The sequence below is a fragment of the Aquarana catesbeiana genome, linkage group LG09 (genome assembly GCF_042186555.1).
Source record: "Aquarana catesbeiana isolate 2022-GZ linkage group LG09, ASM4218655v1, whole genome shotgun sequence".
Classification (NCBI taxonomy): domain Eukaryota; kingdom Metazoa; phylum Chordata; class Amphibia; order Anura; family Ranidae; genus Aquarana; species Aquarana catesbeiana.
In genome coordinates, this window is record NC_133332.1 from 287,888,888 (window position 1) to 287,911,315 (window position 22,428).

The 22,428-nt window shown below is 41.2% G+C and overlaps 1 protein-coding gene across 7 annotated transcripts in view; it reads left to right on the forward strand.

Annotated features, from left to right (window-relative positions):
* DENND1A (DENN domain containing 1A) overlaps positions 1 to 22,428 on the forward strand; it is a 1,561,519-nt gene that overhangs the window by 688,066 nt on the left and 851,025 nt on the right. For all 7 annotated transcript variants that reach the window (XM_073600378.1, XM_073600371.1, XM_073600373.1 and 4 more), the window contains one exon: positions 5,224 to 5,324. In XM_073600378.1, the coding sequence (XP_073456479.1) occupies positions 5,224 to 5,324 (101 nt within the window). The remainder of the gene's footprint in view (positions 1 to 5,223; positions 5,325 to 22,428) is intronic.

Sequence of the window (22,428 nt, forward strand, 5' to 3'; positions counted from 1 at the left end):
TTGTCCTGAAGCTGTCTTCCTTTGTTGTGATGTTCCCCGCTGTCCAGCACCTCTTATATAGCCATTGGGTGTGGCCATCCAATGTCGTCACCCAGAGAGCCCGCCCCTGGTGACTTCACATCATAGTAAGATTTCCACCTCTACTCAGTGGCTATTGCCCATCCCTCAATTGAATTGCTTTTGGGCATCTCATATGTCTAATATTTTCTGCACTCCTATGTCCCCTAATGGACTATTAAGAAAATATGATTTTTGTACTTACCATAAAATCTTTCTTTAAAGCAAATTTTCACTCTCAGTGCAAGTCGGAGTTGCACCGATTTGAATGATTCCAAAACAAGAAATAGACTTGTCATGTCATTTTTAAACTGTCAGGACATATGACAGCTTAATGTCATGCAACACTTGTTGGTATTTACTTACCACAGAATTTTTTTTATTTTTTGGTAATATTAAGGGGAAAAAAAAGACAGAATATTAAAAAAAAAAAAAAATGTTTTTCTTAGTTTCTGTGCTAAAACTTTGCAAATAAATACTCTTTCTTCGTACATTCAGGCCAAATGTATTCTGCTACATTTCTTTAGTGAAAAAAAAAAATCTGTGTGTATTATTTAGTTAGAATGAATGTTATAGCGTCTACAAACTATGTTATATATATATATTTAAAAAACAATCAATTCTGAGGTACTGACTGCCTATCTCATTTCTCGGGGCCTTAAAATAAGACCGTACAAATAACCCTTTTTGAAAAAAAAAAAAAAAAAAACAGGCCAGGGTATTAGGTAATGGTGATTGTGATTTTTCGGAAGTTGTAATTTTTTTCCACTTTTTTTGGAAAATGATGAAAGTAAATTTTTTTTTCACATTTGTCAATTTGACAAGGTGTTTTCTCATATACAGCATAAGTCTACTTGCAGTTGTTCTGATGCTCCTCCCAAGTATGGCAATTGGGGGGCACAGTGGTGTAGTGGGTAGCACTCTCGCCTAGCAGTAAAAAGGGTCGCTTGTTCGAATCCCAACCACCTGCCTGGGGTTTGCATGTTCTCCCTGTGCCTGCATGGGTTTCCTCCAGGTACTCCGGTTTCCTCCCACACTACAAAGACATGCTGGTAGGTTAATTGGCTTCTGTCCAAAATTGGCCCTAGTATTGTGGGCTCCTTGAGGGTAGGGACCGATGTGAGTGTGCAATGTATGTGTGGAGTGCTGCGTAAATTGGTGGCGCTATATGGGTACCTTAAATAATATATAATTGAGGAGCATCTTGGTGAGACACAATGTACAGGGATGGGGACAGTTGTGGCCACACATCAACGCTCACTCAGGTTGAACTGGATGGACTGGTGTCTTTATTCAACCTTACTAACTATGTAACTATGTAATTCCACATGTATGAGCCTTTTACCACAACCTAGCCATGTAGAGGGGCCTAATATCAAAGGAGTACCTTTAGGCATTCTAGGGGCATAAACTACACATCCAATTTCCTGACTAGCTATAACATTTTTGGAGACCCTGGAGCACCAGTATAGTGGAAACACCCATAAAATTACCACATTTTGAAAAGCAAACACCCCAACATATTTTCTAAGAGGCATAATAAGTCTTTTGAAAATGTCATTTTTCTGCCACAAGTTTTTGGATAATGTGGAAAGAAAACGGAAATGTATATTTTTTACACAAAGCTGTCACTTTATAAGATATATCTAAAACAAAGAATAGGCCCCAGGTGACTGTTTTTCTTTTCATAAATCCAGAAGTCCTACCCTGTGTACCCTATGGCCTCTGTGGCCTCTCTCACAAGTTTGTATAACTTAGTCCGATTCCTGAAACCATTAATTGGGATATACTGTTTGGTGCCCAGTCTGCCAGTAAACTAGATGAAGAAATCATCAATACAAATATGTTTGACAGGAGTATAAATCTGAGAAAATTTTTGTGAAAACATAACTGATAAGTGGACTACATTTATAAAATTTGTTGTTTGCAGGATGATTTCAGGGATTACACAGGAAAATGCCATTGAAGTGTATAAATTACATAATTGTTCCCTAGCATGACCTCGTCATCATGGAAGAATACAGTGGCATATGGTGAATGGGGAATTTCTCTACGGCCATATTCAGAATCTGAATCTTAAAGCGAGAGCCTCCACACTTGTGTATATATTTTTTTTCCATGATGTTTAGGTTATGCTGGCTCTGTTGACACTATACTGGTATGATGGTTGCCAGATACTGTTGTGATGGTGACACTGGTACAGACAAATGTTGATAGCTACACTGGTAACACTGGCACAGATGTTGATGACTGCACTGATGACACTGTAATCTGTAATGGTGGTGAAGTAGTCTTGTTCTCATGACACACTGGTACAGATGTTGATTGTTGCACTGGTGACACTGGGACAGATGTTGATAGCTGCACTGGTGACATTCTACTGTGTGATAGTGACACTGCTACTGGTACTGATGGGTTCACTGGTGACACTGGGACAGATATTGATGGATCCACTGGTGACACTGGGACAGATGTTGGATCCACTGGTAACACTGGGACAGATGTTGGATCCACTGGTGACACTGGGACAGATGTAGCTAGCAAGATCACAGGGGATGGTTGCACGGGTGTGTGACAGTTACATTGGTGTGAACTAGCTATCACGTCATTTGTAAATGGCTGAAGTGTTGTGTTTTACTGTAAAATCTCAGAAAACTCACAGACTGGTGCAGATTGATCTTCCCTTCCTCTCACACTGCCCTCTGTGTGAGGAGAAGGAGAGCCACTGGGCAGGTTTAACTACAGCCTGCCAGCATTGGAGCACTTTTAAATGTGAGTGGGGTGCCAGGTTCCCCTCTGACAGTCCACCTCCCTGTGCTCCTTATGACTATCCTTATGACTCCAGCTCCCTCTGTTTCTCAGGCTCCTGGCTTCCTGTCCCCCTTTCAAGCTTGATTGGCAGAGCTAAATCCCGGATGCCACAGCCGCAGAGTCTACTTTTCTGTTGCTAGAGGCAAGCTCCAGTCCCAGCCTGAGGCTGCAGCCAGTAAGCATCCTCCTTTGGCTCTCATCCCCAGCACTTTTAATCTCCAGAATGGAGGGAGCAATGAGCTGTAGCCAGAATAGTGATGCTCTGCTGTGCCGTTTTAAGGGTTAACAGCCATGGCTACATATGTACAGTAAGAAAAACTACATTTCAGTGTCCCTCAATGGACTTGAAAAATATTGTACAATAAGTACAAACCTCTTATTTGAATGGTGTGGCTGTGCCTGATATGCAGGGGTTTCATGTCTTACTTGCTGTGCCAGAAGTGAACCTGAACAATCCAGAAAAATAAAAAACACTGTGTTTATTCTATTAAAAAAGTTGTGTGTGTTTAATGGATAAGTTCACCTTTTCAGGAAGAATTGAACTTTTCATAATAAATTGAAGTGTTTTCCAGTGTCATTTTTGACCCAACCATCCCAATGTGCTTTTCTTTGACTTACTTTATCCACAGGAGGTTTAAAATCCTGTTCGTTTATCTAAATTTTTAAAATTATTTTTAGATTCCACCAGTTCCTGTAGATCGTCTCTCAGCTTTCACTTCTTGTAAGTCATCTCCCAGAAGCCTTCACTTCCTTGTTGGATCACAGAAGATAGTGTGTGTTCACCACTCTGGACCACATCTCCCTCATTGCAATACTATCTTCCACCCACTTCCTATATAATCTGATTGTACAATCCCCTTTAGATCTCCCTTCAGCTAATGTAGTACAAGGCCCTGTCTGATTTGATACAAATTGGATTGTTCAGGTGGGTCCTCCTATTCCTTAATTCTGGTAAATCTGAAGGAAATTGTACATAGATTGTACAATCAGATTGCATATTGTATGGCCGTCTTTATACAAGTACATAGGAGGGAGTGGAGGGGGACACTCATTTAATCAGGCCTCGTTCGCATCTCCACGTAGTGAAAACTCAAATTTCCGCATGCGTTTGTTTTGGGTGCTTTGAAGGGTTTTCACTTGTCACGCATAGGGCAGCCCATTCACTTGAATGGGCTGCCCCACGAGAAACGAGACAATCGCCCAGAGAAACTCCAGAACTTTTTTTGGAGCGGAGCATAGTGTTACCACAGTTTTTGGTGCGTTTGTCACACTTGGGTTGCTTTTACCACGTAATGACTATACAAACACGATGCACATTTGCAGCCCGTTTCTGAAATGCATGGCAAAGCACGCATTTTCTGTGTGGTTTGCCATGCATTTGGAAACACACAGATGTGAATGGAGCCTCATTGCTTTTATGTAACTGCACCAATTTCACTTTCAGGCCCCATTCATACACAAAGTAGTGGGAGAGCATTTTTTTGGGCTTGTTTTCCAGTGGCACACAAAGAGCAGCTGTTAATGTTAATGGGCTGTGCTACACCTGACAAAGTAACTAATGGGACATTTTGGCGTTGTGTGAGTTGCATGTTTTTTACTGCTGCGTTTTTTCACCCGTCATGTGGCAATATGTGTGTTTGCTTCTATGTTTATTGTTCGTTAACAATTAATGACAGTGAAAGCACAACCATGTCATTTACCAAAACAATATAATAGGAGGATACACCATCTATCCAATCACTCTGTATCCAATCAGGCAAGCTCTTGCACTACATCCAGGGGTGTTCCGTGGGCTGCATGTGGCCCCAAAGAGTTTAGCATGAGGGCCTGAACTTCTCTGGAGAGACGCTGAGGAAACCATGTGTGGAGCGATGCTGTGCAAACATAGTTAATGGGTGAAGGTGTGCTAATGAGGTCAGCTGGTAAACTCCTTCCTGTGTCTTTCTGGTTTCTCTGTCCTACATCTAATGTCATGATGTGATAAAGCTTTCTATGTAATACAGCAAGGGCTAAAGTAAAGCCTTGTTCTCAAAATCAAATAAAGCTTTTATTTCTCTGCAACCAAGGTACATTAATGGTATATTTGTACATAGGGGAGCTGGATTTTAGGGGGAAAAAAGAAAGGTGAACTTAGCCTTTAACACACATTATGGTAGTAAATACAAAATGTTCTGTGTGTCAGGTACTGGTATACAAACCAAATGATCTCACATTCAAATGTGTTTGATAAAAATCCTTATAATAAATGTTTTCAGCACCTCTTTTATTTGGAGTATCTTGCTTTTTAAGTATATTACTTTATTTGCTGGTTTTCATTTTATGGGTTTTCATTTTAAAATCTTTTCAATCTTGTAGTTGACTGCCTGCATCCATGGATCTTCTTCAATGTTGTTCCCTATGTACTGGCAACATGTTTACATCCCAGTTCTTCCTCCGCATCTGCTGGATTACTGCTGGTAGGTCTTATTGTCTCACTCAATGTTATTTTCCCTATTTAAATTGCAATTGGGTTAGGTTGTCGTGTTTTCAAAGTACCGTATATATTCAAGTATAAGTCGAGGCCCCTAATTTACCACAAAAAACTGGGAAAAACTTATTGACCCGAGTATAAGACGAGGGTGAGAAATGCAGCAGCTACTGTAAGTGGAAAAAGAGGGTCAACAATGCCCATCTGCAGCTGCATGCCTCCCTGTGTCCTGTGTCCTGTACATGTGCATGTGTCCTGTGTCCCCGTGTCCTGTACATGTGTCCTGTGTCCCTGTGTTCTGTACATGTGCATGTGTCCTGTGCAGCCTACCTGTGTCCTGTGCAACCTCCGTGTGGCGATCTCCATCCTCCGATCAGCGTGTGATAATACCAGCCGGCGGCCATTCCACTGTTCAAAATCCGCGCCTCCTCCTCGTCTGTGATAGGCAGAACAGTCAGCGGTCAGCCTATCACAGACATTCTGTCATTCTCATACCACGGACCAGGATGAGAGAATGTCGGTGATAGGCTGTACACTGACTGCTGGGAAATGGAGTGTTCAACCTATCACAGACGAGGAGGAGGTGCGGCTTTTGAAAGCTGGAATAGCCTCCAAACTGTATTATCACACGCTGGCCACCGTCTGCCTGCATCACACGCTTATCATGTAGGCAGATGGTGGTGACTCGAGTATAAGTCGAGGGGGGCACTTTCAGCCTAAAAAAAAGGCTGAAAATCTCGACTTATACTTGAGTATATACGGTACGTCTGAGCAAATCAAACAAGAAAAAAACACATTCAATACATCTCTGCAATACATGCACATTACCCTCTGTTTTACTACTTTTTTTTGGAAGTACCGAAAATACCTGGTCTTTTGCACTACAACAGGGGTCGCCAAACTTTATGAACAAAGGACCAGTTTGCTGTACTTGAGGCTTTACTAGGGGAAAACTGCTGCCAGTGGGTTGAGAAAATGCCCTGGTATCATTAAGAGTAAACTGTGATTTTGGTGGAAGGAATACTGTCCTATTGGTATCAGTGGGAGGAATGGTACCCCATTGTTGGTATTCAAGATGAGAACGGTGACCCATTCGTGTCCGTGGGAGAAATGGTGCCCCATCATTGGTATCCATGGAAGGAATGGAGCCCCTTTGTTGGTGTGTGTGGGAGGAATGATGCCCCATCATTGGTGTCAGTGGATGGCATGGTCCCTCAAAGACCAGATTAAGGCAAGCAAAGGGCTGCAGTTTGTAGACCACTGTACTACAACATAGTTGGGACAAGAAATCTTAATGAGATTGTTTCTACATTCAAGTAATAAACCAAAGTTTTCATTGCATATATTTGCAAATACAAGAGAAGCCACAGTGGCTCCTTTGAAAAGTGTGATCCCTAAGGGCCCATTAACTCCAGCTCAGTCCACTGTAGTGGGTTAAACATATGCACATCGGTTTGCGCGTTAGTGTTTGTTGCATTAGGATAGCTCATTCATTTGAATGGACTGACCAATGCACCAAAAACTGTGAATACAACATTTTGCACAGTGCAACACAGGTTTGTGCATTGCAGTGTACTGAGAAGGTTCGTTGGGGTGCAGAGTACTGATGGTGTGAATGGGCGCTTAAACATTCCAAGTTCCCAATACTTTGTATAACTGACACCTTTTTACATCAGGCTTTATTTATGTGAGCGAACCAGCAATGGATATGTTGGGGAATAACTCTCCTGCATTACAAACAAGTAGCAAAATAAAGTTCCCAGATCACTAAATGACTGACAAAAGGGAACCAGTTTCCTCAAGTGTGTTAATGTAGCCGGCTTTTGTAAAGTAACTTTGTCAAGGTGTTTTTTTTAATCATTTTTTCTATTAACATTGCTCTTTAAAGTGTAAGTTCACCTTTACAGAAAATCTGTAAGGTGAACTTACACTGGACCCCCTCCCCATCTCCCCGGTCCCGCTGACCTGGAGTCCCGAGATCACCCGCTGTGACACATCGGGTCACCGCTTTACCGCTCCAGGGACTTGAAACCCCTGTGGCTTTCTGTCCGCTGACTGGACGGACTAGGCAGACCCCAATTGGTCGGCACTGACCAATTAGAATACCTGCTATAGGTACCTTTACGAGCTACGTTTAGGTGAGCCTGTGGGATTTCAAATCCCCTGACCGATGAAGCGTCGTCCCGTTGTGCCACAGCAGGTGATCGTGGGACCGTAGGGAGGGGGAGGGAGGTCCAGTGTAAGTTCCCCTTACAGATTTTCTGTAAAGGTGATCTTACCCTTTAAAGTCCAAATTCAATTATTTTTTAAAATATTTTGTTTTACTTATAATAACTTTTTTGAAGCTGTTTATGGGGGAGTAAGTCATCCTTAAAGATGCAGGAAATGGCACCATTTAGTGACGTGAAAGAACATTTTTGCATCATTTTCTTGTGAGCTCCGAACAGCTTGATGACATGCTCCCAGGGCCCTGAGCATCATTCAGCCTGGAAGTGAAGTAGTGTTTGGAACCATATAAGGTCATAAAGTGCACTGTGAAGAGTGTAAGTACTGCTGTAGTTTGCTTTGAAAGAAGTGGGGGGGGGGAGAGGATTTTTAACTACATTTAAATGGAGTTGGGCTTTAACCTTTTGCTGCGAGCAAAACTTAAATGTGCAGCGGCAAAAAGGTTTGACTTTAAAGTGGTTGTAAACTCTTCCATATACCCCATGAACTGACTGGGCTCAGGTCATGCATATAGCTGAAACAAATCCTCCTACATAATTTGTACCTGTTTATCTGCAGTCTTCTTTTCTCTAAATCCATTCAAAGTGCAGAATTTTTGAAGCGTGTATGAGCTGTCGGAGAGCTAACCGGAGGGAAGGGACAACCCACCCCCTCCCTTAATTGAGTCAAGTACACACTATAGAGGGATATGCTTTGTTCATTATTCATGTCTGATGTTTAGAACCACTTTAATGCCCATGTGCCATACATAACAAACAACTTAAAAGGAAGGTGCGCCTGAGCAGGAAAGGGGTTAAAGTGCTCAGCTCCAGGTCAGAACCTATATCTTGTTTTCATTGCTGTCTGCAGAGATTTTCCTCACTCTCTATCCAACTAATATGGGGTTGAAGCAAGTGATGGAACTTTCTAGTAAAGGTGGCACAATGTTTCAAATTTAACTTTTTGTTACTCCACTTTTTTTGTGTCATACCAATACAAAAAAGAAATAAACTTGACAATGGCTAAACATATATAAATGCAACAATTTCCTGGGCGAAGTGGTGCATTACCTGACAGAAATGCAGGGGTGCCAATATTTTTGGCCATGGCTGTAAATAAATAGCACATTGCATAAATGGAGTTCCAAAATAAAACATGATACAACTTCATTTAGTCAAACTTTCCATCCCAGTAAGAATGTTAGTAACATCAGGAATCCTTGTGGATTTTGACCCCAGCCCTTGCATTCTAAAACTGCTAAATGCTGACTCTTCAATTTGAGGTGTACATTTTCAGAGACAATCATGTTTCCAGCTCCTATTCCTACAGTTGTTTCAGGGGTGCATTGGTAAATTAAAAGGTTCTTTAACAACAAACAGATGTGATTTTATATAAATGTTTCCTGGAAGTCACATTACAAAATCTTAGAGGCTATAGCTTTTTGCTTTTTTTTATCTTTTGTAAACACGTGAAGACACGGGGTGAACAATATTGAGCGTATGCCTATTATTAGTAATTTTGTTTTCAAAACTGTTTTTTAAAAAAATAGACAAAGAAGTATTCATGGACTTGTACTAAATGCCCCCACAGCAGATGTATTTGGACTTAATATTATTATTATTATAATATACACGATTTATATAGCGCCAACAGTTTACGCAGCACTTTTCAATGTAGAGGGGGGACAGCATAATTACAGTACAGCACAATACAGAAGGGACAGGAGGGCCCTGCTCGTAGAGCTTACATTCTAAAGGGAGGGGTGGTGGTATAAAAGGTAATAGATGCAGGGAATGATTTGATGGGGGGTGGCTTAATATAGTGGTTAATATAGAAACATTGTGCAGTGATTGGAATAGAGACGCTTTTAATTGTGTATGCTTTTAATGAGTCTAATTGCTGTGTAGAGAAGAATCAACACAACAGAGAAAAGACACGCAAGTCAAACATACACTGCAGGATTCCTTGAGCCTGTAGATCCTTATCCTCCAGTGAGAGAGTCCGCACTGCGCTCAGTCCTATGCAAGCTCATGCCTCATCACATTTTATAATTAAGTTACTAAGGAAGCTGCTCTGTGGGAGACATAGAAAACAGTGGATGGTTCTCCCACTGCTTTGTTTGTGCTTTTAACTTTTACACTAATGATGCTGCATGAGAAAAGTGTTTGCTGGAAATCGGTATGCTTTTTCCCCCCCGTTTCATTTTTTTAACTCCTTTGTGAATTTTGCTGTGTTCTCTTTTTTTTTCTCCTATCAAATAATGCACATATGATTGATATCAAATATTTTTCTGCAGCTTTAGTTTGCGTTATTAACAGGTACAGTATCTCACAAAAGTAAGTACACCCCTCACATTTTTGTAAATATTTGGCAATCTTCTTATAGCCTAGGCCATCTTTATGTAGAGCAACAATTCTTTTTTTCATTTCTTCAGTGTTGTCATATGAAAAGATATAATAAAATTTTTATAAAAATGTGAGGGGTGTACTCACTTTTGTGAGATATTGTATAACATGTTTTCAAATGCCTAACATTTCTATGAAGATACAGAAGGCTTCATGGGTACTTTTGAAAAACTATACATTTTAGTAACTGTTTTTTAACTGTTTTGTATTTTTTAGCCAAAGTAAATAGTAATAAAAAAATACACCAATTAATGTGGTATGTATTAAAAAGAAAAAAAATGCTGAGACTGGGAAAGGGAGGGCTATTTGAACCATTTAGCTATAATGCATTCACATCTGCTTACACAGACCATGCTGGAGAGAGCAGATAGATGACCTCATAATTCTGTTTCTGCCCCTTCATCCCCTTCATTGTTTATAGGCTGTGTACAAGGTGGAGAACTAGCTGTATTTTTTAACTGCAGTAGTGGAAGACAGGTTCTCAGGCTAGCTGTTCTGTCTGTCGAGGCTAGAGATGGGCTCAGGCGTGTTCAAAATCCCATGGCCTGATCCCGCCAGGAAGCCGACACTGCACGTTGCTAATCACAGGCAGTGAGACATTTCCCAATCTGTGTAGCTGTGAACCAGGAAATGTCTCACTGCCTGTGATTAGCTGTGTGCAGTGTCGGCTTCCTGGTGGGATCAGGCATGTGGGATTTCGAATACACCAGAGCCCATCTCTAGTCAAGACTGTGTAACTCTCAGGTATGGAAGGACCGACCTACAAATCATTAAACAGATAATTCACATCTGCTGACAAGGAACATTCTGAAAGGAGAAGAGAGCAGATAAATGACCTCACAAGTCTGTTTATGCTCTTTCATTGACCAGTCAAAGGCTGCCGGGAGGTTGGAATTCTAGCTGTATTTCCTAACTGCAGTAGAGAGTGATAGGTTCTTAGGCTGGCTGTTCTGTCTGTCAGGACTATGTAAATCTCAGGCATGGAAAAATAAAAAAAATAAAATCCTGTAACAGGTAAGTCACCCTTGTATTTTTTCCAACTGAGTATTAAAATGTTTGCCTAGAGTAGCAGTTTTTAATGGCCTCTTGTATTATATGGAACTGAATATTTTTTTTTAGTGGGTTTGGACATGTACAACCCCAATTCCAAAAAAGTTGGAACGCTGAGTAAAATTTACATAAAACAGAATGCAATGATTTGCAAATCTCTTAAACCCATATTTTATTCACAGTACAAAATAGAAAACATATCAAAGATTTGTACTGAGAGCAACACGTCTCAAAAATGTTGGGATAGGGTAACAAAAAGCTGATGAAGTGGTACTAACAAGAATGAGCTGGAAGAACATTTAGCAACTAATTAGGTTAATTGGCACCAGGACAGTAACCTGATTGGGTATAAAAAGAGCATCTCAGAGAGTCAGAGTATCTCTGAAGCAAAGATAGACAAGAGATTCACCAATCTGTGAAAAGCTGCATCTAAAATTTGTCAAATCATTTCATAAGAATGTTCTTTAAGGTAAAATTGCAAATACCTTAAATATATCTACAGTACATATTACCTTCAAAAGATTCTGAGAATCTGGAGAAATCTCTGTGTGAAGGGACAAAGTCGAAATGCAATGTTTAATGCCCATGATATACTGGCCCTCAGACAGCACTGCATTAAAATCGGGCATGATTCTGTGATGAACAACACTGGAGTGTGTGATTCAGAGAAGAGTTTGAACCTACAGAATAATGCCCAGCACTGGAACCTAAAGAGCAGAGCCTAGTGGTACACGACAGTCACCAGTAATAAAGCAATAACCAGTGGAGATCAAGCCCAAATGGCCCAATCCAGGTCCCCCCCAAGATCATTGGAAGAGGGTTATGCTATGTACACACAAGCGGAATGTCCGACAGAAAAAGTCAGATGGAAGCTTTTCATCGTATATTCCGATTGTGTGTATGCCTCATTGGACTTTTTTTTTTCGAAAATTGTGACGAACCTAGAAATAGAACATGTTCTAAATATTTCCGACGGAACCAATTCCTATCGAGAAAACTGCTCGTCTGTATGCTGTTCCGACGGACCAAAAACGACGCATGCTCTGAAGCAAGTACGAGACGGAAGTGCTCGGTGTGGTAAAACTAGCGTTCATATTGCAGCCAGCACGTTCCTCACGCTACTAATTCTGTGATCTTTTAGTGCAGCACATTCTTTTCTTCTTTATAATGCTAGAATAATGAAGTTGTTTTCCTGCTCATATTCGCACATTATTTATCCTGATCTCATGAATAATAATCTATTTTTTAAAAGCCCAATCTTAATAATAATGTTTACAATTATTTTTTTATAGTCATCTTTTATAGTTTTTTATTTCATCAAGATTTATTTTAGGATTACTTAAAAATTATTTTCTAGTGATCTCCATATAATTGTTTTGAGTGTGAAGCTACCACAATAAGATTATTATCTTGTATTTTTTATTAACCTCAAGGAGGTTGGTGTCCCTTGTTAATTTGACATTGTCTTTTTGAAATGTACCTGCCTGCTCACAAACAAACTGTCCTTTTTGCCGAAAAACACATAGGAAAGTATTTTCTGAAAATAAAATATCCTTTTATTCTGGGTAACATAATAAAGAGGAAGTCAACACTGGAGAAACTTTAGGAATTTTCAAAGCCTTTTGGCCCCCAGGGCACACATCAAGTCTGTGGAATATAAATTTGGAAGCTTGAAGAGTCCATATAATAGGGAGCACAATCTGGTCCAGGAATTCCAGAGATCAGGACCAGCAGCAGATGACATATCTGTCCCTAGGCTTGCCTCATGCAGGTACCCTGCCTGCTGATATAAGGGGTCAGCAAAGCCAACAGACGGTGAAAAAAGGGGTCCTGAGATAATTCCTGAAATCATCAGGATTATTCTCCTGGATCTCACGAAGCAAAGGCATGTGCGAGAATTGGTCACGCTGGAGTAACCAATTCTTGGTCCATGAACTCCTCCTCGCCCTGTTCATGGACTTGACTTGGGTCAAAGTATGAACCCCAACACCAAGCCCCCACACAGCACGAACTCTACGACAAGTACGTACCTGCACCATGATTTCAAAACGGTCGGCTGGTCAGAACGAACTTAACATAACGCACTGAAGAACAGCAAGGCCTGTGAAGAGCAAGCTGAAAATCAGCAACGAGCGGACAAGAACGCACTGAAAAACAGATACGAACTGAGTACACGCACTGAAAACCAGATACAAACCCACAAGCACAAACTGAACAGCAGTAAAACGGTCGGAAAAAGCTGGAATCTGAAAAGCGCAAATCGTCTCTCACCAAACTAACACGAGATAAACACGAGATTAGCAGAAGGAGCCCAAAAGGTGGCGCACTGGGCATTGTACTTCCTTTTTCTAGTCCCGTCGTACGTGCTGTATGTCACCGCGTTCTTAACGATCGGACTTTGGTGTGATCGTGTGTACGCAAGACAGTTTCAGCAGAATTCTATCACAACTCCGTCGGAAAAACCTTCAGAGTTTATACCAACGGGAAAACCGGTCGTGTGTAAGTGGCATAAGAGTCTCCAAGAAAACTGAGGAGCTAAAGGATTTCTCCAGATACACTGAGGACCATATCTAAGCCCACAATATCCCTTGATAAACACTCTAAACCTAGCCTACAGGGGAGTTATCCAGCATTGGGACATACTAGAGTATAGGTGACCTAAGAAATCACTTTGTCAGGAACATTCTGAGGACCTGAATAGAAACCTGAGAACATCTGGTCAAAGGCGACATCTGTAGATACTTGGACAAAAGCAGCATCTGAGCATACTGGGACAGAATGGGCCCACTGTGGCACTTGGACCTTTTAGCAACATAAATGATGTCCAAGGAATTATCCATGCTAAAGGCATGAGACAGGGTAACTAACAGTGGATCTGGGAGTCTTTAGACATGGGGGGAAAAAAAGCTCAAAAACTGAAGATGGTACATAATCAGAGGTATTGATATATCTGGTTCAGAATTTTTAGTTGCAAGAGGTCATTTTCAGAGACTGTCTCAAATAAAGTTAACAGGCTCTTTGGAGATTAAAGCCTCATACACACGATCAGATTTTCTGACGACTGTTCGTCCAATTTTTATTGAGGAAAAACAGAAAAACACTGCGCTAAAACTAATACATAGAGCAGCTACATACGATGTGACAAACAACAATAAATAATGTAGATAAAAATGTAGCGCATTAACGTGGTAAATGTTCTCCACAAGATACCTCAATGGTGAAAATCATGTGTGATAAATACCAAAAGCAAATAAAGTGTAAGTGAAGATAAAGTCCATATGAATGAACTTGGAACACATAAATGTCTCTACAGACGCGTATAAAAAGAATTACTGGCTGTGAAAATGTTCGTGATATAAATGAAAGCTGGGTGGGTCAACACATGGATGCGACTTCCCTCTAGGATTCCAACAAAGCGAAACAATGATAAGCTGGACTCTTACAAGATCTTGTGGACTCCCCTGTCGTATGACATGGAGTCATGTAAGCACTTCGCCACTCCAGGCCTGTAGATCGATATCCGGATCAACAAGGGTCATAAGTTTCGATTCTCCAGGTTCTCACAGGATTATCAAACGAATCCTTGTGGTGGATATGAGCGAAGTTCTGGCGACTGAAGTATATGATGTACAGCAAGGATGGGCTATATTAATCCTCTCCCAATCATATGTGGAAAGAAAAAAAGAGCTTCTCCATAGTGCAAATAAAACGTTGGTATCTTTTTATTGTAATAAAACAAGATACATAAAAACAAAGTGATCACTGGATAAAAAAATATATATATGGGGCAACCTAAGAGAAGGTAAAAAAGCCCTACATGTTTTGACCCATAGGTCTTCTACTGGGGCATAAGCCACCATCTAAGTTGCCGATATTTATAAATGATACATACAATTGTAGATCAATCACAAACAATGAGGCATGATTAGATATTATTGGACAAATGAGTGTCAGCTGATCAAGAAACACCAAACCTTGCATGGGGAGGCCGATAGCGTCATCCTAAAGGGCGAACAGACCCAACAACCAATCGGTGGGCCTGCAAGGAACTGGCGCCCTCAGATCTCCCAGTGCACATGTCAAACATTTGTCATGACATCCGGTCTAAAGTAAAAACCTGACATCAGTAGCAAGTTGAATGTTGGAGACTGGATAACTACGACAGCCAATAGGCATGGACTCTTCTGTCCATGTCAATGGCTATACTTCAGTATATCTGGCATCTAGGGCCTCTAGGGTCATTGCGTACAGTGATCCGCCCAGGCTCCGGCACTCCACCCACACAGGAAGCCGGAGACCTAGGGCGATCACATGCGCAAATCATGTGACCCATCGGTCTCAAAGTGCAGTGATCCGCCCAGGCTCCGACACTCCTCCCACATAGGAAGCCAGAGATCCCGGGCGATCACCTGTGGAAATCATGTGACGCATCTGTCATCACATCCGCGTCACGCGGCGCCTCCGGCATCCCTCCCCCGTCGCACGACAGGGGAAGGGAGCCGGCCTGAAACGCACGCGGAAAGCGGAGGGATGTACACACATACCCGACTCCATGATAACACTTCCGCATCACGCGGCACCTCCGACATCCCGCCCGCGTCACACGTCACGAGAGGGGGGCCGGACTGAACGTACATGGAGGAAGCAGCCCTGAGCCACCAGAGTGACACCAGCCCTAGTGTCACCCAAATGGACCAGAACCCGGAATGGATATATTAAAAAAAACATAAAGTTGGGAAACACTGAGGACATAAATTCAAATAGGGGGATGTATAACTGACACCCATGGGGAACAGGAGGAAGAATACTTTCACCCCAAGCCCCATAGGTGACCAGTAAATAGAAAAAGGAAATAATATGACACCAAAAAATATTGAATAATAATAAAAAAAAATAAAATAAATAAAAATAATAAAATGAACTGGAGATAAATACAATTGAATGTACATATCTCCTGTGTTTATGACAACACAAAGGATGGAATTATTATGATATAAATTTTTTTTTTTTTAAAGATTGATTGATAAAAGTGTTGAGGTCCCACTCCACGTTCAAACCAAATGGGAAGTAGGACCTCAACTCATATATCCAGTACGTCTTGAGGCGCGAAACGCCTCGAAGACGTGACTCGCCCCTCCAATGCGGGACAAATCTATCAATGACCTGAAAAAGTGTGCCTGACGGATCCCTATTATGGCATTCTAGGTAGTGGCGTGGTACTGTATGTTTACTTTTTCCTCTTCTAATACCGGCCACATGTTCATTAACACGGATAGAGAAGGTTCTGATCGTACGGCCCACATACTGTTTTTGGCAAGGGCAGGTGAGCAAATATACAATATATTGAGATGAACAGGTGGTAAAATGTTTCATACAGTATATTTTGGAAGTGGTGGTGGACTTAAATGTAGTGCTTTTGTGTCGTCCTCCTACATTACAAAGGCACACCTTGCACCTACGGCAGGGGTAATAACCCTTACAGACCTGAAAGAATGTGATTTTCTTAGGTGGATCAATCACATTGGGGGCTACCTGTCCCTGTATGGATCGAGCTCCCCTAAAGAAGACAGGTGCCCGTTCAGGGAGAACCGAACCAAGCAATCCATCATTTTGAAGTACCTTCCAATGTCTTTTTACAATATCCCTAATTTGTTTGGACTGAATGGAATGAGTTGTAAAGAAGGCATATTGAAATCTATTATTTGGGGTATCTTTGCACTTCTCTGGAGTGGAGCTTCTTTCTGTTGTCAGAGCTCTATTGATTTCTACCTCAAGTAGATCTGGGTTGTAGCCCTTCTCTAGGAATCTGGATTTAAGAACTTGGGACTGCAATAGAAAGTCCGAAGTTCTAGTACAGTTACGCCGCAGCCTCAGGAATTGGCTGCGGGGAACTGATTTGAGCCATTGCTCTTGATGACAACTCTCGACCGGAATGTAACCATTCCGGTCGGTAGGTTTAAAATAAGTCCGAAATTCCAGATGTTGATCCACTGCAAATATCTCTAAATCCAAAAAATGGACCGTGGACTCGCTGGCTTCATAACTCAAGGAAATGCCTCTATCATTAGAGTTCAGCATAACCATGAAATTATCCAAGGACCCCCAGTCTCCCTCCCACACGAGGAGGATGTCGTCTATGTATCTGGCCCAGAGAACCAATTCGGGTCTCCAGGCCGCATAGACGACATCCTCCTCCCACTGGGCCATAAAGAGGTTGGCGAGGCTGGGGTCAAATTTTGCCCCCATAGCCGCACCCCTCTTCTGAAGGAAAAACTGGTTCTGGTACCAGAAATAGTTGTGCCGAGTGGCGAATCTCAACAGTTGCATGATGAAATTCCGCTGCAAGAAAGGAAGCTCTTCATTCCTTGACAAATAGTTCTCCACAGCTTCAGAACCTAGATTGTGGGGTATGCATGTGTAGAGTGCCGCCACATCTGCGGTGACCAGGAGCATCCCTTCATGAAAGTGTACAGACTCTAATAATTTGATGGTGTCACTGGTGTCTTTTAAATATGAGGGAGTGGAACGTACCAATGGTTGTAAATAATAATCTACAGATTTCCCGATTCGGGCCGTAACCGAGTCAATCCCGCTGACTATAGGTCGGCCAGGGGGATTGACAGGGTCCTTATGGACCTTTGGGAGATAGTAGATGGTGGGGATGCGTGGGACCTGAGGAACCAAGAAGTTCTTTTCTTTTTTATTAAGAATTCCCAATGCAAACCCCTCATCCACTAGTTCAACCAAGGCCTTTTTATAAGTCATGGTAGGGTCTGTGGGGATAGGGCTGTAAGTCTCAGAGTCCTCTAAGATATTGGTCATTTCTCTCAAAATATTTATCTTTATCGAGGATGACTATTCCTCCATCTTTATCGGCAGGACTTATTATGAGGTTCTTCCTTTCACACAGGGATTTCAGGCCATTCTTAATCTCAGGTTTGACATGAGTGTATTTCCTATGTTGGGCTAACTTGTCTAAATCTGACAGTACCAAGTTCTTGAAAACTTGGATTGCCGGTGCCACTGCACCTGGAGGGTTGAATAAGGAATGATTCGATAATCCTGAATGGATGAAGTTCTTCTCAGATGTGAACACATCTGTAACCGAAGTACCCTGGCAGGTGGTGGGGACCACAGAAGGAAGTGGCCATATGTGTGGAGATAGAGTGAGCATTGAAGGGCCTCACTGCTTGCGCCAAAAAATGTCTCTGTATGCTCAACTTGCGCGTGAACTTTAAAATATCAATGAAGGTGGAAAATTTGTTAAGAGGTCTGGGGGGGGACAAATTTGAGGCCTTTATCGAGCACTGATGTTTCAGCTTCGGTTAAAGTAACCGAGCTGAGGTTGAATATGCCAGTCCCCTTTACGTTCTTTTTCTTTTGGCCTTGGACCCTCCGCCCCCCTCTGGTCCCTCTTTTCTTTCTAAATTTCCCGGGTGCTCTTCCCTTAGTTCCTGAAAACCCGAAGGTTGAGTTGTGCTCGGATAATTTTGATTGTAATGAAAAGGGGACCTATGGTAAAATTCCTCTTCCCTATCATAATGAGAGTATGAATTCTGATATGGATAGGGAACAGGATCTCGTAACGAGGCAAATCGGTTGTGGGTGCGAATCGGAGTATGGTAATTATAATCCGAATCTGAATATGGTTGAACTCTGTTGTCTAGGGGGTAACCCCTATTTTGGGTAGGACCTCTCGTTTGGTTCCTGTGGTGGGGGTCCACCTGGTAACCCCTAGGCTGTTCTCCCCCTCTTCCCCTTGGAGCCCCACCACCTCGTGGGACAGATGGAGGGGGGGGCCCAAGGGGGCCTAGTTGGAGCCTGTCTCGGGCCTCGCTTTTTAGGGGTGGCCCCTTTGGGCTTATGCTTTAGAGATGGTTCATAAATGAGTTTCCTATCTGGATGAACCTCTTGGGGGTGATTAGTCTCCATAGATGGAGGCTCATCCTCAGGGGGAGAAGATATGTTAATTTTCTTCTGCCAACTGAAAACCGAGTGGGTGGTATAGTCAGTGAAGTCTCTATTATACTTTTTTTGTTTTTTATTTGGTCCTTTTCTTCTTTTTCAAGGGTATTTTTGAGGTTGGTGGACAAAGAAGTATATTCTACTGTATTTTTATGTGTAACTAGTTTGTCTCTCAATTCTCTGATTTCTACATCTATGAGGGACAGTTTAGTTTTCTTCTTATCCACCAAAAACCCCAAAAGTTTCAGACCAGCTTCATTGAAATATTTGAACCAGAATTCTAAATCCGGTTCGTCTTGTTGTGGATGGATATCCCATCTAAGACCTCTGGGTACCATCCCTTCCTTGGCATATTGTTCAAGGAAGGCTGTATCCCATAATAGGTGTAATTCACTAATCATGAGGTTTTTGAGCCTCATGAACATACCCCCTATTTTAGAATCAAGGTTTGTATTAATGAAAACACCCTCAGTATTGAGGGACCTGGAGATTCTGTATTCAAAAACGTCCATAATGGTACCGTGAAAAGAATAAAAGGAAAAAGTGAAGAATACCTAAATGGCCAGCTGCAGTGCAAACACAGTCAAACAGTGGGCTTTTTTACCTTCTCTTAGGTTGCCCCATATATATATATTTTTTTATCCAGTGATCACTTTGTTTTTATGTATCTTGTTTTATTACAATAAAAAGATACCATCGTTTTATTTGCACTATGGAGAAGCTCTTTTTTTCTTTCCACATATGATTGGGAGAGGATTAATATAGCCCATCCTTGCTATACATCATATACTTCAGTCGCCAGAACTTCGCTCATATACACCACAAGGATTCGTTTGATGATCCCGTGAGAACCTGGAGAATCGACACTTATGACCCTTGTTGATCCGGATATCGATCTACAGGCCTGGAGTGGCTAAATGCTTACATGACTCCATGTCATACAACAGGGGAGTCCACAAGATCTTGTAAGAGTCCAGCTTATCATTGTTTCGCTTTGTTGGAATCCTAGAGGGAAGTCGCATCCATGTGTTGACCCACCCAGCTTTCATTTATATCACGAACATTTTCACGGCCAGTAATTCTTTTTATACGCGTCTGTAGAGACATTTATGTGTTCCAAGTTCATTCATATGGACTTTATCTTCACTTACACTTTGTTTGCTTTTGGTATTTATCACACATGATTTTCACCATTGAGGTATTTGTGGAGAACATTTACCACGTTTATGCACTACATTTTTATCTACATCGTCCATTTTTTATTGCATGCTGGTCTCATGTCGAAAGTGAAGATGTTACTCACCATACGCAAATTCTCGCACAACAGAATACAACTTCAGAAGTGACATCATGTGTTGACTAGCTTTGTATGTACTCTTTCGTTTCTGAGCACACAAAGTCTTGCTGTTACAATTTTTTTCATACAAAAACCGTACTAATTAAATTAAAATCGGACGTTGAGTTCACGTATGGCATCCAGTTTTTGTCGGACAAAAAACGGATTTGGCTGTCGAAAGCACTGATGAAGTCTCTGCAGGACATCACACTGGCAAAGAACGTAAAACTTGCAGGATTTCAGAAGAGCGTGGTATTGACAAAGTCTCAACTGAATGTGGCACTGGTTTAGTCTTGGGAGTGCATGCAATTGGCAGGGTCTCAGAAGAGCTTGGTACTGAGAAAGCATCAGGTGAGCGTGACCCTGGCAAAGTCTTAGAAGTGTGATGCTCTCAAGAGTATACGGCTCTGGTAAAGTCTGAGACATATGGCACTTTCAAGGTCTTGGATGTGCACAGGATCTTCCAGTCCCATACTGACATAAGGTAAGAACACGTCCGATGTCTGTAGAACTACAATTAACAGATCGGCTTTGCAGGTAGTCTGTGGAACTGCAAGCAACAGATTGGCTTGTGCTGGTCTGTAGTACTACAAGTACACCCATTATATCTAACAGTGCTGCTTGTGAAGTGCCTCCTGCTACTATAATGAATACATATTTTATTTGAAAAAAATGCCCCCAGCCTACTGATTGGAAGATTAAGAAGCTTTGCGTCCCCGATGTGGTAAGTGTGTTTATGCTCCCTTCTAAGTGCCTGGTGTTAGACTGACATTACTTTTTACTATTTTACAAAAATGCAGATGAGGGTACTTGTTCTAACTGTATCTAAAATATGGTTAAGGATTTTGTTAATGATTTCATAACTTGATTAAATATGTCTGTACACAGGGAGCATAGCTTGCCTCTTAGGTATTTATTTATTATTTTTTAGAGACTTTGCAGTATTGCCTAATTTCACCACAGTGACAGGTTTAGGTGTTTTGTTTTTTTGTTTTTCAACTTCTTTATTAAATTTCACTATATCAAAATATAAAACTTTTATCTGTATCAGGATTTGAAGATACTCATTTTGGTTTCTTATATCAATACGTTTCCTGATTCTTCAGTTTCTAATGATCAGATAAGCTTTGTCATATGGCGAGCCTTGAATTATAATGATAAAATTCCTAACGTCATACATGTTCCTGATTAAAATCCAACTGCCCCCTAATGCTACTAGTTCTCGACATAGAAAGGGCATTTTGATAGCCTCTAGTGAAATTATACTATACGTCCAAAAGATTGTGAACACTTACACAAAAATGAGCTTGTTGGACATCCCACTCTAAAACTATGGGCATTATAATGAATATAATATATCTCCTTTTAACCACTTCAGTAGTGGGAACTTTTACCCCCTTTATGCCCAGGACAATTTTCAGCTTTCATAGCTGTCACATTTTGAATGACAAATGTGCGGTCATGCAACACTGTACGGACACTAATTTTTTATAATTTTGTTCACACAACTAGAGCTTTCTTTTGGTGGTATTTAATCACCACTGTTTTTTTTGTTTTGTTTTGCTAAATAAACAAAATATAACATTTTGCAAATAAATAATTGTTCTTCATAAATTTAGCTCAAAATGTATTACAATACGATTCTTTGAAAATAACCCAAACCAGTCTGTAGGAAAGTTATAGCGTCCACCAACTAATGTATGTATCTGAAAATTGATCAATACTGATGTACTGACGGTCAATCTAATTTCTTGAGGCCCTAAAATGCCAGGACAATAGAAATACCAACCCCTTTTTGGAACGTAGACAGTCCAAGGTATTTAGTTAGAGGCATGGCGGGTTTTTTGAAGTTGTAATTTTTTCTCATATATTTTTTATTACCAGTGCAGTAGTGTCATCATAAAACTGCCGTGGTGGTGATCAGGAACACTGACTGGTGACAGTACTAAAAGAAAAAAAGTTATATATATATTTTTTTTATTACATTTTTATTTCTTTTTTTAAACACACAGTGACCAGAGCAATACAATGTTACCGTAGTAGCAACATACTACTGGGGAAGTGATCAGAATTTTTTTTTTTACACATTGTTTGCTTACAGCAGTGAATTACAAGAAAGGGAGTTTTTTGGG